Genomic DNA, 17,222 nt, shown 5'->3' with positions numbered 1-17,222 from the left:
CGGTTGTATCTGTAGGACTATGTGTCCACTCTTTATTATCATAAATTATTGTCACTGCATTCAATTATTACTGTTTTTTGTAATAATGTAAGTAATAAATAGCTCTGAAAGCAGAAACATAGTCAGAATAATGGCAAGTAGATATTCAAATGTACAATTATTGTACAATTTATTGAAAAATGATTTTTGGTAACTGCACTGGGTGGTGGAGGCTCGCTAGGGTTTCATGCAGGACCTTTGCAGAGCTACTAGTACCTGGAGATGCTGGGGTCCTTCTGCATGCAGGACAGATGTTCTGCCAGTGAGCCACCACCCTTCACCAAAGGGACTGGCTGAGGTTGACTCACTGGAGCTGCTCTCCTGGTTCCAGGGTTTAAGGGCCAGAAGTATAAAGCAGCATCCTATGTTTCTGAGGAGAGGGAGAGGGAGGGGAGGGAGAGAGGGAGGGGAGGGGAGGGAAGGGGAGGGAGGGAGGGAGGAAGGAAGGAAGGAAGGAAGGAAGGAAGGAAGGAAGAAAAGAGGGAGTGGGAGGGAGAGAGGAAGGAAGGAAAGAGGGGAGAGAAAGAAGAGTAGGAAATAAGGAAGGGAATAAAGAAGGAAAGAAAAAGAAAGAGGGAGAGAAGACGGAAAGGGAGAAAGAAGGAAGGAAGTAGAGGGAAAGAAAGAATAAGAATGAGGGAGAGGAAGAAAGATGGGAAGGACAGAAGGAAGAAAGGAAGGAAGTAAGGAAGGAAGAAAGAAAGAAAGAAAAGGGAGCAGGAGGGAGAGAGGAAGGAAAGAGGTGAGAGAAAGAAGAGTAGGAAAGAAGGAATAAAGAAGGAAAGAAAAAGAAAGAGGGAGATAAGACAGAGATAAAGAAGGAAGGAAGGAGAGGGAAAGAAAGAATAAGAACGAGAGAGAGGAAGAAAGAAAGGGAAGGGGGGGTCGCCGCCTTAATTCAGGGCCAGAAAAGAGCGCGAAGGGACCCGACCCCCCCCGACCCCAGCTGTTTGTCGGCGCTTTGTCGGCGCGGCGCTTCAGCAGCAAGGTCCCGCTGCTGGGTCCCGCTGGCTGGGGCGCTCGGCGGGCCACATGACGAGGTCTGGCGGGCCGGATTTGGCCCCCGGGCCTTGTGTTTGACACCCATGTGCTAAGCAATGAGGACAGCATAGCCTATACCAAAATATGTCTTAATAGCAGGTGAACTGCTGAGAAAGCAGGGAGTTCCATGGATTCTGTGCCAGTTACCAGATTCGGGAGAAGGTTCTACTGTAAATTCCTGCATTGAGCAGGATGAGGTAACCTCAAAGTTTTCTTCCAGTTCTAAAATTCTAAGATTCCAGATCCATTTCAGAGGGCCCCAGGCATGTCACTCTAATGAATGTCCATTCTAAATGCTTGCTATAGATTTCCATCTCATGACCATGTGAAATTCCAAGAAAAATATGAAGGGCTTGGCAGCTCTCCTGAGTAACACACAACCAGCTAGTGCAGTTCTGGCTTCTGTTGCATATGAATCCCATCATCTGTTCATCAGGGTGCATCCTGGGACCACACAATTGGGTTATATGGGCAAGACACACCCACAAATTTGATTACTGTGATTTAAACAAAAGTACATGAAATAAAGTTGGAATAAATCAAATCACTGACATCAATTTCCTGAAAATGCAGAGTTTATCCCTGAACATTTTAAATCTCAACTTTAATCTTTAAAAAGCACTAAATAAACTTGGAACCCAACATTCTATTACCCTCCAGGATCACACCAAGAATAGGATGCAGGAAAGGAAGGGAAGAACAATGCAACTCAGAGTGACTTAGTTAACAATGAATCCTATTTAGTTCTATGGCACTAAATCAAAAAATGTAGCCAAGAAAGGCTAAAACTTGAGCTTTTCTTCAGTCACTAGAGTAAGAGGCAGAAGTAGCCCCACTCAGATATTCCACTCAGATATTCCATCTCTTTGTCCCATAGATGTGAATGGCTGCTGCTGAAACATTGCTTTATTGAAGGCAACATTACAGTGCTGTTCTGGCCACCACAGCAAATGACATAGGGTACGTGAAAGCGGATCCAGAACTGGGGTTCCTACCTCCCCCATCAACTCTGATGGCATATCTGCCATTCATCTGGCGTTGAGTGAGACATCCCAGATTGATAGAAGCCACCCTGGCTTCCGATGTCAATCCTGGATGTCCCACTTCATCTGCCACTGTGAGGCCTCCACTGAGGCACGCTCGCTGAGGCCCACCATGGTCTCTGACATACTTCAGAAGCTGGGCCGCACTTCTGGAAATGCACCTCTGGAAGTATGGCAGAAGCCATGGTGGACCTGGCAGAGTAGATCTTGGCTTCACGGTGGCAGCAGCAATAAGCCAGCAAAAGTCAGGCAGAGGACAAGGGGCGGCACAGCAGACTGAAGCGGCCTGGGTAGACAGGGCATGGTGGGGATGTCCTAGATTTGGTATGTGATGGCTATGGCAAATCTTTAATGGATTTAAAGCAACACATCTTTATAAGTAGTTTAAGCAATCAGCATTATTTCGTGAAGCGCAGAATTTATTTTTTAATTACATCTGACTTGCAAGGTTAGTGTAACTGCAGAATTTACCCAGTAATTAAATATGTTTCCATGGTCCCAGTTTTAAACTAAATCAAAGGTGTGCAATTGATGGTGTCTTTAAATAGGGGGAAAACACCCACAACTTTTCTTCCTGGAAGATAAGTCACTTGTAGCTAATTAACTGTCTTTTAATACCACACAAATTGTCAAAGAGGTATTAGAGACAGCTGGAAAAATGAGGCTAAAAATGCACAGTGTCTAGCTATTCACCAAGTACATTTGAGCATTGGAAGCAAAAGGTGTTTGCACATGTGGGTCATGATTTGGTGCCAGATACTGCCCTGATCACAAACAACCCCTGGCGCCCCTCATGTGCATCAAAGCTATTGGCTCATGACCAGTGATGATAACACTGTTCTTGCCAGTATGGTTTCTTGTCTCAATTATGACCGGCTTTCAGTCTTGCATGAAGACCCTGTTTATCCAGTACTCAAACCCTTGGGGAGTTAATCACAGCAAGCAAATTGCTATTCAAAACCAGGATCTCATCTTCAGCATGTGGCCAGATCACTGCAGCATCCCCATCCTCCATTACTCAAATACTCACCATCACACGTGAGCTTGCCAAACCAACAGGTTGCATAGGAAAGGGGTTTTGAAGGCTAAAAGGTGGCATTAGGCTGGAGAAAGGCAAAATATGTTGCGTAGAGGAAAAAATCTAGAGGCTCACAATCTGGCGACAATGCCCAGTGAATTTTAGTAGCCAAAGGGGTGGCTGAATAAGGGCTAGGCTAGATCTGATGTTGCTCACATGTTTAATGCTGATTAAATAAAAAATAAAAATAAATAGCCAGTGTGGAATGGCAAGCTGCATTGGGATCATAGCTGGGGAGGAGATCTTTTATCCCTTAACCCCTCCATGGTCCTGATATGGATTGGGGCCCTCCACACCTGCTATTTACAGTAGAAGAAATGTTTCCATTGGCATATTGCCAATGCTGTTATGTAGAAGTACTTGCATAACTCTCTTTTTATTTATCATCCACTCGGGGAGCCTTTTGGGCTGGAGAGTGGAGTGGAATAATTATAAATAAATATTATAAATAAATAAATAAATAAATTCCCCCAACCCCGCCCAGCTGCCCAGCTGAAAAGCAGCACAAAAGGAAACAGAGATTGCTTAAATAAATGATGCTGTAATATGCTTTAGGTAAGCAGCCTTGAGCTTTGGAAAGGTAGGATTCAAGGGTTTTAAATAAATCCCTTTTCTAAATAAATCAGTCTGCATAAATCAGTCAATAATTCCCCTCCATGGCTTCATATATATTTTTATTGAAAAAGTAAAGAAACGTGTAGTATTTACTGCTGCCAATAAACATTTTACTTTTGAGCCATTTTTCAAAGAAGCCATTCATATTTTGCCTGAAAATATTTAAACTGCTACTACTGAATCTTGACAATACAGTCTGCTGCCTTGTATTCTAGAATAGCAATGATTTCCCTTCTCCTTGACCTTACCCAGCTATTGATATGCATTGAGTTGGAGCTTCTCTTAAGCCTATTTATGTTTTCTCTGTCCAACTGTGTTCAATGGAGCCAACTCCCAGGAAACTGTGCCCAGGATTAGCACCGAATATAGCTGTGCTTAACAGTGCAGTCCTATACTTCTAACTCTTCTGAGTTGAACAAGATGAAGTGTGTATTGGTTTGCAGCTTTAATCTCACTGAAATCAGCAGGAGAAGTTGGTCACAACTCACTTTAAGCACATTGCTTCCAATCGGAATTTAAAGGATTACTAACCCAACCTGGATTCAACTCACAGACTTTGAATGAATATAAAGGACTCAATCCATGGTGAATTCTCCTGCCCACCTCTCAAGAGGTGCTTCTGAGCATCTCCCATAAATGTGAATGGGATTCCTGCTGGAATGTACCCAATGGCTCTGGAATGAATGAGTCAGCGTTCCCTTAGTCAGAATGTCTTGGTGCAAAGATCCCTTCAGAGCTGTAAGCTTTGATTTAAAATTGTAATGCTCAACCTTTTCTCACACTAGCACATTCTGACTTATAGGATCTCACATATATCACCTCCACACTGAAACTACCATAGGAAAAATAACAGTCTACTTTTATAACACTGTTATTGCACACTGTAAGGAAATCCTCCACAAGGGACAGGAATGATATGCACACAGTGGAAAAAATAGGTATCTCCATGCAATAACTGGTATGCCATTTGGGATTTTATGGAATATCAGGAAAATGCAATGCACCTTCAATGGACATTCTGTTGCTGGTAGAATATAAGTTATGGATGATATCCTACTTTGTCATAGAATAGATTCTTCGAATTTAAGTCACTTACGTCCATGGATTTCAGTGGGTGTGTGCTATGAAGCACTGGATATGCTCCAGAAATTATTAATTCTAATAAGGACTGTAACTCAACCAAAGAAATGTAACAGCACAATCCTTATCAGGTCTACTCAAAAGTGACCCCTATTGAATAAAATGGGACTTACTCCCTTATAAATGGGATTAGCATTGCAGCCAGGGGCTGCATTCACACAGCAAATTATTCCACTTTCCTGTTAATTTCTGCATCATATTTGAGCCTTCACAGAACATAAAAGCCACTTCCAGAAATACAGTGAAATACAGTGCAAGTATTGTGCTCAATTCTATTTAATACAAGTTTAATGCTCATTATTTGCAAGCAGGTCTTTTTCTGGAAGTAAATAACAAAGAAATGCATGCTAAACTTCTGCTGTATTCCAATAAAGTTCCACAAGTGGATTTTACATCCCGTGAAAGCTCAAATTATAATGTGGAAAATATAACAGTCAGTGAAACATCGGGGAAAATAAAATAACCTGCCGTGCAAATGCAGCCATAGTTTGTAAGTCATGATTATGCCAATTAATTCATCAATCAAATCTGCATTACTTTGCCTATAGAAAAAAAATCTAAAGAGGGGGAGACATATTTTCTTTTTCATTTATTTTGATTGCAAGGAGCCAGAAGTGACACACTGCAAGATGGCAGGTGGGCGTGGGCGAGAGTGATAGCAGCAGCAAAAATGCGCAGAGAGGAAGACAGGGAGGAAAGAGTGGCTGGCAAGCACACAGCAGCAAATGAGAGATAAGGAGCAAAAAGGAAGAGTAACCTCTGTCCCAGCAAAGACACGGGAGCAGAATACTAATTGAAAGTGGGAGAAAAGGAAAACTGTGGAGGGAGAGGAGCCGAGGGAGACAGCTGTGAGGGGAACAGCTGTGAAAGAGTTACAAAAGTGAGCTTGCGAACTTAGTGGTGAGGCCAAACATCGTAGCGAACCACTACAGGTCTGTTCCACACAAGGACTCATAGAAATGTAGCATTGTAGAGTTGAAAGGGACCATGGGGGTCATCTAGTCCAACCCCCTGCGATGCAGGAATCTTTTGGCCCAATGTGGAATGCATGGGAGGTGGTCTGCTTGCTCATATTTGGGAAGCAAGGGTGAAAAGCCTCATTTTATTGAAATGAACAATCCAGTTCAAGAAAACTGTGTAGCTATTGGTTTATGCCATGCATCAGTGTGCAAATTCTCCCATCAATCCTTGCCCATTTCATCAGTGGTAAGCTAAACTCTGACTTTTTAATAATGAAAAGTTTCTGCTCACATATATCTATATTTAAAGTGTGGTTTAATGCTTTGGGCAACTCTTAATTGTTAAGGCAGGGATGTGGATGGCGCTGTTGTCTAAACCACAGAGCCTAGGGCTTGCCGATCAGAAGGTTGGCAGTTCAAATCCCCGTGATGGGGTGAGCTCCTGTTGCTCGGTCCCTGCTCCTGCCCACCCAGCAGTTCAAAAGCACGTCAAAGTGCAAGTAGATAAATAGGTACTGCTCCAGCGGGAAGGTAAACGGCGTTTCTGTGTGCTCTGGTTCACCAGAAGCAGCTTAGCCATGCTGGCCACATGACTTGGAAGCTGCCTGAGGACAAACGCTGGCTCCCTCGGCCAGTAAAGTGAGAGGAGCGCTGCAACCCCAGAATCATCCATGACTGGACTTAACAGTCAGGGGTCCCTTTACCTTTACCTAATTGTTTAGGTAGTCATAAAAGACCAACTCAATATACCCTGTTTCTCCGAAAATAAGATGTAGCCATAAAATAAGCCATAGCAGGATTTTCAAGCATTCAAGGAATATAAGCCATACCCCGAAAATAGGCCATAGTGATAGGCAGTTTAACCTTGTAGGTTAAACTGTACCATACTTAATAAAAAAAATAAGACATCCCTTGAAAATAAGCCATAGTATGGTTTTTTGAGGGAAAATAAATGTAAGACAGTGTCTTATTTTCAGAGAAACACGGTAGTCAATATTGCATAGAGTAAATTCCTCAATCACTTTGCATCAGGGGTGCCAACTTGAATAGAATATTGTGGGGGCCCAGGTAAGCCCCGCCCTGCATAATGGATCATATGACGCCGTGCACACACACCACTTGAATAGGAATGGCCATCAACTTTGTGGTGGCCTGGCTCCCTCAAATATTTTATTGTGGGTGCCAAAGCCCCCATGGCCCCTAGGAGTTTGCTCCTATGCTTTGCATGTTAACTACCAAACATAGTTAGATAGCTGAGCTCACCAGAAATCGTATGTGCACATTTCATGAACCAGTTCTCCCCACTGCAAAACATAGCTCTGCTGGGTGATTGTTTCCCATCGCTTTGTGAACAGGTGCAAAATGTCCATAAAGGAAAGGTGTCAGGGCAAAGAGGACATGGAGAGCACAAGGCCTGTGGCTTATAATTTACTGACCCCTACATACATTGATTCTCATTATTGTTCTTACAATTTTCATATTTTTTTAGGCCGATTACTTAATCCCACTTTAAAGCACATTGCAAATACATAATCTCTCGACACATGCCTGAGGGTGTGTATTCCACGCATACAATGTACAGTAAGCAAACATTGTGCCTACAGGTTTGTACTGTCACGTCTTAGGTCTCACTTGCTGATAGAGAAGAGACCGAGTGACTAAATTAGAGCTACCTTCCTATCACTAGGAGCACTCTGCCATCTGCTGGACGCCTCATTTGCCTGCAGTCTTGTGAATGGGCTCTTCCGATGGAAGCAAGTCCAAATTCCATCTGAGCTCAATGGGAATTGTTGTCAGGACAGTATGTACAGAACTGATGTGTCTAAAGTACATGGGTGTCTTGTAAAAGGGTAGCACTGTCTTAATATGAAGCTTTTGCCAAGTACATAATTTCTATATCCCTAAATATGATAATTATGGTACATTACCACTTTCATCTTAGATCATTTTAGACAGTACATTTCCGAGCACAATTCAAAGTGTTGGTGCTGACCTTTAAATCCCTAAACTGCCTTGGCTCAGTATACCTGAAGGAGAGTCTCCACCCCCATTGCTCAGCCCTGAGGTCCAGTGCCGAGGCCCTTCTGACTGTTCCCTCACTGTGAAAAGTGAGGTTACAGGGAACCAGGCAGAGGGCCTTCTCGGTAGTGGTGCCCTCCCATCAAATGTCAAGGAAATAAACAACTATCTGACTTTTAGAAGACATCTGAAGGCAGCCCTGTTTAGGGAAGTTTTTAATGTCTGATGTTTTATTGTATTTTTAATATTTTGTTGGAAGCCGCCCAGAGTGGCTGGGGAAACCCAGCCAGACAGGCAGGGTATAAATAATAAATTACTATTATTATAATCTTTGGGGGTGGAGTTTTAGTAATGGTACTTGTAAGCATGGATGTTTGCATAGGACAGGAAGATAACTGGGAAAACATAAACATTAAATATGAACTTAAGCCAGCTTGTAGGTGTCACATACAGTGAAATGCCTAAGTATCACTGTATATCAGTTACCAAACATTGTCAACGTACTAACACTAAGCAGCCTCTCTAAGGCTTTCCAGTTGCCCAAGCCCCATAATATCTTCATGGTGCCAAATCTACTTTCCTCAGAATATATCTTTTCATGAGATCTTTGACTTCTCCTTTTTAAACTTTGTTCTTAATCATAACCAAAATTTGGAAGCATTTTAAGTAGTTTTAGCTACTCTTATATACAGTGGTACCTCAGGTTACAGACACTTCAGGTTACAGACACTTCAGGTTACAGATGCTTCAGGTTACAGACTCCACTAATGGGAAATATTACCTTGGGTTAAGAACTTTACTTCAGGATGAGAACAGAAATCGCGTGGCGGTGGCAGGAGGCCCCATTAGCTAAAGTGGTACCTCAGATTAAGAACAGTTTCAGGTTAAGAATGGACCTCCAGAATGAATTAAGTTCTTAACCCAAGGTACCACTGTATTCTGTTTTGTTGACGGGCAACACACACACATAATTTCCTGTAGGCTCTTTTATAAAAGTTAGCTGAGGCAACCACCTCAAACATGAGGAAAAGATTTCAAAGGATGAGAAAATGACCAGGAAAAGGCCCATACAAGTCTTGTAGTCCAACCCTAAATGTGCTTATTGAAAAGTAAGTCCCACTTAGTTCAATGGGACCTGCTTCCTAGTAAGCATGCTTAGAATTGCAGTCTTAACTGAAGTCTGGCTTTGAAGAAATATCATTAGCACAACCTATTCATTTGAAGCTATCTTGGAATCCTTTTCAGCAGAGACTCAAGGGTGGTTTCCTTGTACATGTTTATGAGGACTGTGCCATCAAGTAATGACTTGCATGCATACATGCCACCAGGTGTCATCGCAGGTGCCTTGCCTTTCAGTAGCATCAGTTCATACCATTAGAAGGGTGCATAATCAAGTCTAGAGTCATCAAGTGGCATACAGTTGTGAACTAGACCTAAAAGAATGCCTTTTTAGGAGGAAGTCAGTTTTCAGAAAGCTTTGACTGTAATTTTAGACTGGTTCCTATTGACATATTTGTTTGTTTGCTACTGACAGTACTAACCAAGAAATAATCTGAAACCATTTTAAGTAAGCGCAATTAATTATCTACTATAGGCATGAGGAACTTTTGACCCTCCAGATAATGCTGAACTGCAACTCTCATAATCCCTTGCAATTGGCCACACTTCCAGGGGCTGATAGGAACTGTAATTCAGCAACATTTGGAGGGTTCCCTGCACCTGATCTACTGCAGCACATGGTTCGAATTCTATCCTCTGATCTGCTTTTATTCCAGTCAACAATTAACACTAGTCCTAAAGTGTCTGTTAGTCTGTTACCCGGAGGCCCCTCCTAGTCCTAGGGTGCTACTGTAAAAGCTCTGTTTAAGATATTGAGACAAACATCTGAGCCAATGATCTCACCTGTTTCTGGGAAGCATACACCAGCATTTTTTGCTGATAGCATTTCTTTTAACTATTTTATTCTACCTGAATTCTAGTTGAATTCAATGGGACTTGCTCCAAATCCCAAGTTAGCCAACTGGCTTTTAGAAAGACTGAAGGAAATCACTAACTCATGGACAAATACTCGATTACTCATTCCAACAAAATTTACAACGTGTGTGTTTGTAGCAGGGATGGCTAGTATCTAAGGCTTAACATGACAGCAAATAAAAGCTCCACAAACTATGAACAGGTCTTCAGTTAGGTATCACCACCAGGCATACTAAATTTGATATTAACATCAGGTTATTAATATTAAAATGTAATAAATTCCAACCCAAGTTTTCCTACTTTAAATATGACATGGCACTGGCATTTATATTATGTTATGTTATGTTATGTTATGTTATGTTATTTTATTTTATTTTATTATATTATAATAAATGTGATTTAGAATATCCAGATTAGTTATCAGTTAATTGCCACCGAAATGTTCCAGGAGCAGGTGAGGAAACCACTTGTAGGCCAAGGAGCAAATCAGGAACCTGCTGCTAGAGTAACCAGTTTGTAGATTGCAGGCCAAGCAGCATTAGGTTGGTGAACATATTCATACAAAATTAGTATTCTGAAAATGCAGAATCTAAACCAAGAATGCCAAGATGAAATATAACAGGGAAAGCTTTCCCATTAATAAATGATCTCACAATCTAATCAACAGTGCTGAGGGATTTTTTGAAATTCAGTTTCTTGAAAAATATAGTGTACTGCATTGCAAGTCAGTGTACTTCCTCCCTTTTGTGTGTGAGTGTGGTTCCTCCATTGAAGTAAAGAAGGAATGTATTGAAGGCTCTGTATTTGCATCATGACTGCTGCACCACATCTCAGATTCCGACACTGACTTCCAATCCCTTCCCAATGCCATCACAAATGCCTAACCTTTAAAGGGCTCCATAACCTTTTCCCAAACTGTCCCCCCCCATCCATCTTTCCCAATATATCTCTGCCCATGACCTCAAACATTACCACTGTTGGCCACTTATTCCTTTGCTGTCTCTCATCCCAGAATACCTAAATGGCAGCCAAACCATTTTACTTCCTTCCTTGAAACCATCTTTTGTTTGAGGTTCTTTCCCAAACTGAACATCCAGTGGCAACTGCAATGAAGTCTAAGTATTTGTAACTCTATTTACCACACTAATTTAATGATTAGTCTAATATTTTCCCACCTCCCTTTCCTCTTTGCCCTCTGTTTTCCTTGTTGTCAAGCCTGGGAGCCCATTGGGGCAGGGACCTGGCTTTCTCTTATGTGCTAAAGCATCATGTACATTTATGGTGCTGGGAAAAATAAAAAAATAACAGATTACTGAATTAGGCCAATGGGTCATTTGATAAAACATGCTTGTCTACATTTACAAGTGCCTTTTATCTAAACTGTCCACCAAATTCAGACTTTAAAACAAAGGTGGGGCCTCCAGGTATTGTTGCTGGCAGCTGGGATAGCTCAGTCAGTAGAGCATGAGACTCTTAATCTCAAGGTCATGGGTTCGAGCCCCATGTTGGGCAAAAGATCCCTGCATTGCAGGGGGGTGGACTAGATAACCCTCGTGGTACTACTTCCAACACTACAGTTCTATGATTCTACCCATGACCATTGTTGATACTGGGTGGACCTGACGGGAGCTGGAGTCCAACAACTTCTGGAGAATCACTGGTTCCCCACCCCTTTTAAAAACACACACCATCACATGAAGTGACAGCTGTGCTTTCCCCCCATAACATATCCTTTCTCTATTTTCTTAAAGATTTCTTTTTTTAAAATGGTTTGTACTAGCTTTCTGTTTCCTAATATTGCAGACCAACGTCCCCTTATTATCTGAGTGACATGGAGATCTCAATAGCAGCACTCTATTTCTAGGAAAAAGACAGCAGTGGTAATTCCTTCCTAGAAATCCCTTCTTCTGCCTTGAAAGGCCTCAACCTTCAGCAATACTACTCATTTGTTCCTTCCATAAGCTTTCCGAGGCAGCAGCCTGCTTCATCAGGTGAAAGTTAATGAATAGGGTGGAAAGGGATGTTGCTTGCAAAAGCTTATGCCACAACAGAATAGTTCATTTCAACAATGCCACAGGAGCAATGGTTGCCCCTGCTATAACACAGCCCTCCTATAGGAATGTTCATTTTCATTACAGGAAGCTGCATTTGGCAATCAACTCCCTAATCTTTTGAATGTGTGGGGTGTGCTTTGGGGTCATGTGGGGCACATCCCTGTTCTTGTTCTCCCCCTTCTTCAAGTTCCTGGCTTTAAAAACCCTTTGCATCACCCTCTTAGAAAATGCCTGTATCAACTGGGGACAGAATGGAACACATTCCTTTAAAGACAGTATGACAAATTGCAATTCTAATCATCTTAGCTGGCAGCGATTTTTCTGCTCAGGCTATCACTTCATTCAGTCTCCTCCTCCCCTGCTCAGCTTTCAATTTTTAAGATATTGTACCTTTATTCTTACAGTCATGTGTTATGAGGTATCCGTTTGTTCTTATTTCAATATGAGCACAAACCGACAGAATTACATTTCTCTTGCGGTTACATTGCATTGCATGGGAGCAATGATTCAGACCTTAATGTTAGTTAAGCCCCATTCAGTTACTGTTTTTACCACCAGTATAGCAAAGGGGTAGCATCCTATGAGACTCTATTGAACTGAACAAAAATTTAATCAAGGCACCCTCCCATTACCTGGATGATTTAAACAAAAAATGAATTAATTTCATAGCTGTCATTTTGGTAGTGCCAGGGACAACTGTTCTTTGTTACATCAAATCTATCCCCTAAGGAGATGTACATTCCAGCTGAGGAACTTCATGAAAAACAGAGCATTTTCGGATTTGATGGTATTATTTTTGCTACTTGACCCTTGCAATAGCTACATTGTGCCTATTACTGAAGCCTTCTAGAAAACCCTCTGAGCCTTACAAAAGAGAAATATCAAGATGATGCCAAGTGAGAGACGGAAGGCTGGTCACATGTGCATACTGTATATACTAAAAATTCGTCTGAATCTATGTCATAGGAGCCTGCTGTTCCAGAAAAGCAATGTTCCCTGTAGCAGGCTTATCACACAGACAAGAGCCATTTCTACCCCAAATGCAGGACTCTGTGCTCACTCTTCAGTTGCTTTCCTTCCCCCAAATCAAGGAAATGTTCCTGAGTGCTGTGATTTATTGAGAAAGGGATGGGGCAGAGTAATTCTAATATGGAGAATTGCAAAAAGGAAAATGGCTGATCGGTGCCTCTTGCAGCTATTGCTGTTCAGAATCAACAATCCACTTGCAGCTTTCTTGCTGCTTCCCCAATCATCCTCTTGCTATGCACCCTTTCCTACACCAAGAGAGGCCTTGGGGGTTGAAACATCCCTATAGACTCTCTCTCTCTCTCTCTCAGCATAAGGCATATGCCAGAATGTGGACTTGTGAATTACTGAGGCAGCCTTCACAAGGCAGTGAACAGGCTCAGGATATATGGTCCCATGCCATGTGCAACCATGTACTGTACAAGGATGCTATCTTGCCACCCCTCCCAGTTTGCCCACTCCTTCTCCTCCTGCATATGTGTACCAACTCTGCCCAGTGAGACAACGGCATGCTTCTGGACACTGCTTTTAGAAGAGTAGGCAGAGGAGGAACCTGGTGCCAAATGTCTTTCCCCCTATTATGGAAAGATGGTGTGCTGAATATTCATCTTCCCAGTATACTCTGCTGTGGGAAGGTGAAGATATACACTATGTCTAGCAGTGGACAGGATTAAGCAGCCGGTGTCCCTGAATCTGCTGGGAAAGGCAGGAAGAAAGCCCCAAATACCGCTGTCCTGCAAGCTCTTGTCCCCACATTCTCTCCCTGCATCTCTAAAGCATTTCTCCAGGGAAGAAAGACCCGCCTTCACAAAGCAAATACCCATGCAGAAAGGGTTGACATGACATTCAGTCAGAATGCATGCAGAGGTAAATAAGAGCACACCCCACTTAGGCAGGGCCCATGGGGGCTTCCATTATGGAGCAGGGTGGGGTCCTCCCTACACCACCATCAGTCATGACTGCAGCCAACCTTATGTAATACATTGAAAGCACAAGAGAGAGATCCTTGGAAGTCTCTAGCCAAAATGCAAAACAGATGGTACGATCTGGTCTGAAGGGGGTTGAGTGGCAGGACAGGAGTAGAGCAGGACCACCCTGAGCAGGCAATGGTGCAACCATCTTCCAGAGGGAAATTTAGCTGGGTGGGTGGGTGGGTGCATGCTCCATAGTTTAATCCCCTGACACCCTACCCCACAAGCCCTCCCAGGCTCTTTGGAGCAGCTGAATGCCAAAGTCACGATTCCCACCCCACTCAGACACACACTTGCCTATTGCACGAGAGCACCTGCTGCCATAACTCCACCAACACAGGAGCAAAGGGTTTCTGGGGAGGGGATGGGGAGGGTTTGAATGAACTGAACATTCAGGACTCACAAGCGTTGGTGACAGCGAAGCTGTTGGCCACCTCCAGATTGTCGATGTGGGGCGACAGTCGGAACTCTGAAGTGGAAAATTGAACCATCCCTACCCGAAATGCACTGTATTCCTGATCAGCTCCCCTGGGGAAGAGCCCCCCTGTAGGATGACAAACACACATAAAGACAGAACAAGAGAGACACACAGAGAGGACATCAGTGCTGCAGGCTCGGCAGTAGCGCTGCCAGACTCACGAAGGGAAAGAGACCTTCATTGATTTGCCATGGGACTTGCCTCAGATTGCCAGTTTCACTGACCTTAGGGATGGTCTATATCCTAAAATCTCAGCCCTCCCTCTCTCTCCCCTTCAGGGTCTGGATACCCAAACCGAGCTTGGCAGGGGAAGGGGGGCAATATCTTGAAAGCACATGGTATGCTGCCTTCCTCACATGAAGGGTGCAATCCAGCTCCATTCAGAGCAATGAAAGGTGGGAGGTTTTGGCTTCCCCATCCTGTTTTTAAAGGGATGTGGATTGCACCTTCCCAAATGTCATCAGTGAAGTGTTTAGTTTTAAGCCATGAACTGTCTTGTGGAAAGGAGTTGCTTCTAGTGGAATGGGAATCGAGAAGATGGGTAACCTTTGGATTTAAGAATGGGGGGGTGGGGAAGCGATGGGACTAAAATGAAGGCACTTTTCTTTTTTTTTGGCAACCCTCCACTCCAGCAAGAGAAGGCTGGATTTAAGGGTGCATGTCATGAATACGGCAATTGGACCTGAGTGGTGACCGTGTGCCAGAATCTCATCTAACGGAATATCCTCTCTGACGGGGCCACTCACCTATTTGTATGCCGTTGGAGTAGACCCCCCAGATGAGTCCCCAAACCAAAGGAGCCAGGAAGAGAGCAATCTGCCGGATCTTTTGCATTGCCATGAAAAGTAGAGCATCCACAAAGCCACAGAATATTCCTTTGCTGCAGCCGCCGCTGCCTTCTCCTCCCTTGCTCGTTTGTCTCTCAGCAAATTAGATCCTCTGCATCTTGGGCGAGCAGATGAAGGACCAGAGCTGGAAATGAGCCCTCAGCGGGAGAAGAAGAAGAGGAGGAGGAAGAGGAGGAGGAAGAAGAAGGGGGTGGATAGAGAAGCAGCCTTGGCCCGCTGCTGCAGTGCTCCCGAGGCCAGCCCGGGGAAGGGAAGAGGCGCCTGGGATGCCGTTTTCAACGCTGCTCTTGCGCTGTCGTCGCCTCGGTACATCCAGCTCCTTCGCCGGCGAGCACACGCATTCGCCCAGCTCTGCCTCTCTCGCCCTCACACACACGCACTCACACACTCACACGCGCGCACACACCGCACACTCGCGCACAGCCAGGCAAGGCGAGCGAAGGGAAGAGGCGGCGTGCGCGTGCGCCGCCGGAGAGAGAGCCTCCTTATGCCCCCCCTCTCCGCACGCCCCCTCCCCGCGCAGGCCTGGACGCGCGCGCGAGCTCGGCGCGCCTTGGCCAAGGCACCGTTGCTGCTACTGGGGGCGGCTGGGCTCGCCAAGAGGCTGGTCCTTTTCAGCACCACGGACAGCGCCGCGGAAGACAGCCAGGCTTCGGTCCAAAGCAGCCCCTTCCGCGCCCCTTATGGCTGCAGCGAAGATCTCTCTCTCTCTCTCTCTCTCTCTCTCTCTCTCTCTCTCTCTCTCTCTCTCTCTCTCTCTCTCTCTCTCTCTCTCTCCCCTCTCTCTCGTTTCACCGGGCAATCGCGGTTTCTGCCACCCCCGCCTTCCCCACCTATTGCGAGCGATCAGGCTTCCGATCCAGAGAAGCAGAATGGTGTTGGTTGTGCCAAAGCGTAACTTAGAAACGGCCTGCTTCCCAGAGCTGCTTGCTTTCCCCTCCCCCGCTCCCCCAAATCGGACGGTTCAAGGAGCATCTTGGTCGGAGGAGGAGCTGCTCGCTCGCTTTCTGCATGCTAATCGCTCTTTTAAAAAAATCAGACGCGTTGGCGGGTAGGAGAATGCCGTCTTAAAAAAAGAGCGAAAGGAGATCAGCGCCCACCAGCTAGAGCTGGTCTGCCAGAATTTTTCACTCTTCCACTGAGACCAAGTTCTTGCTCTGAAAGGTGGGGAAACCGAGTCAAAAAAGTAGGAACGGGGTTCAGCTACCTTACATTCTCTTTCCCAGAAACAGCTGTCTGGAGTTTCATGAGCTTCAAAGGAAAGGCAGTGCGAATATTGATCCCTTCAGCACACATTCTTACACATTTGATTGCACGTGTCCATTGCATACACGCCCACGTTTAGCTGTGACATTTTGTACATTCAGGAAAGGTGCCACAATGCTCATATGAACACAGACCCACAGGTGCACACCACACGTTCATCTTGCTGTGGGGCACCAGATTAATAGTAGATTAATATGCATTAGGTTTAACCTGCAAGCAATTGGAAAGAGGCCCCCATCTGTCTATAATGGAATTTTATTGTATTTTTGTCTGTTTTATTATTTGATTACTGTAGTTTAATATCATAGAGTGTACTGGGGAATTGTAATAGTGATATATCACCTTTAAGTATAAATGAATAATGTGAGCTTGTAGCTTCAGATTGCGGTGAGAGACATCCATAGCCAAACATATAACTGAAAATTAGTAGCAGAACATAATTACTGAGCTTCTGTCTACCTGTGAAAAAGTTTTTTTGAAAAGAAGAAAGGTGCAAAATTGGAAACTGGGTTCCAGAGTATATTACAACCCACTATCAGTCTCCTAAAGTGTTGTCATGTTATTCAGGGCTGCAGTGAAATTGCATGCACTAGATGTTTCACTCCATTCATTTTAAAGCACAAATTCTCTCTTGCCTTGCTAAAGCTTACCAGAGGCTTTGCCTTCACCTG

General features: G+C 44.1%; 1 protein-coding gene across 1 annotated transcript in view; it reads right to left on the bottom strand.

Moving 5' to 3' along the window:
* The window catches only part of GRIA2 (glutamate ionotropic receptor AMPA type subunit 2), an 86,480-nt gene extending 71,209 nt beyond the window's left edge, over positions 1 to 15,271 (bottom strand). The window contains exons 1-2 of the mRNA XM_060279132.1: positions 15,184 to 15,271; positions 14,363 to 14,503 (exon numbers count right to left, since the gene is read on the bottom strand). Coding sequence (XP_060135115.1) covers positions 14,363 to 14,503; positions 15,184 to 15,271 — 229 coding nt within the window. The remainder of the gene's footprint in view (positions 1 to 14,362; positions 14,504 to 15,183) is intronic.
* Between the last annotated feature and the right edge of the window lie 1,951 nt (positions 15,272 to 17,222).

This window comes from Zootoca vivipara, chromosome 9 (assembly GCF_963506605.1).
Source record: "Zootoca vivipara chromosome 9, rZooViv1.1, whole genome shotgun sequence".
In the NCBI taxonomy this organism is placed as follows: domain Eukaryota; kingdom Metazoa; phylum Chordata; class Lepidosauria; order Squamata; family Lacertidae; genus Zootoca; species Zootoca vivipara.
Note: the sequence above shows the minus strand (reverse complement) of the source record. Positions and strands in the feature narration are given on the sequence as shown.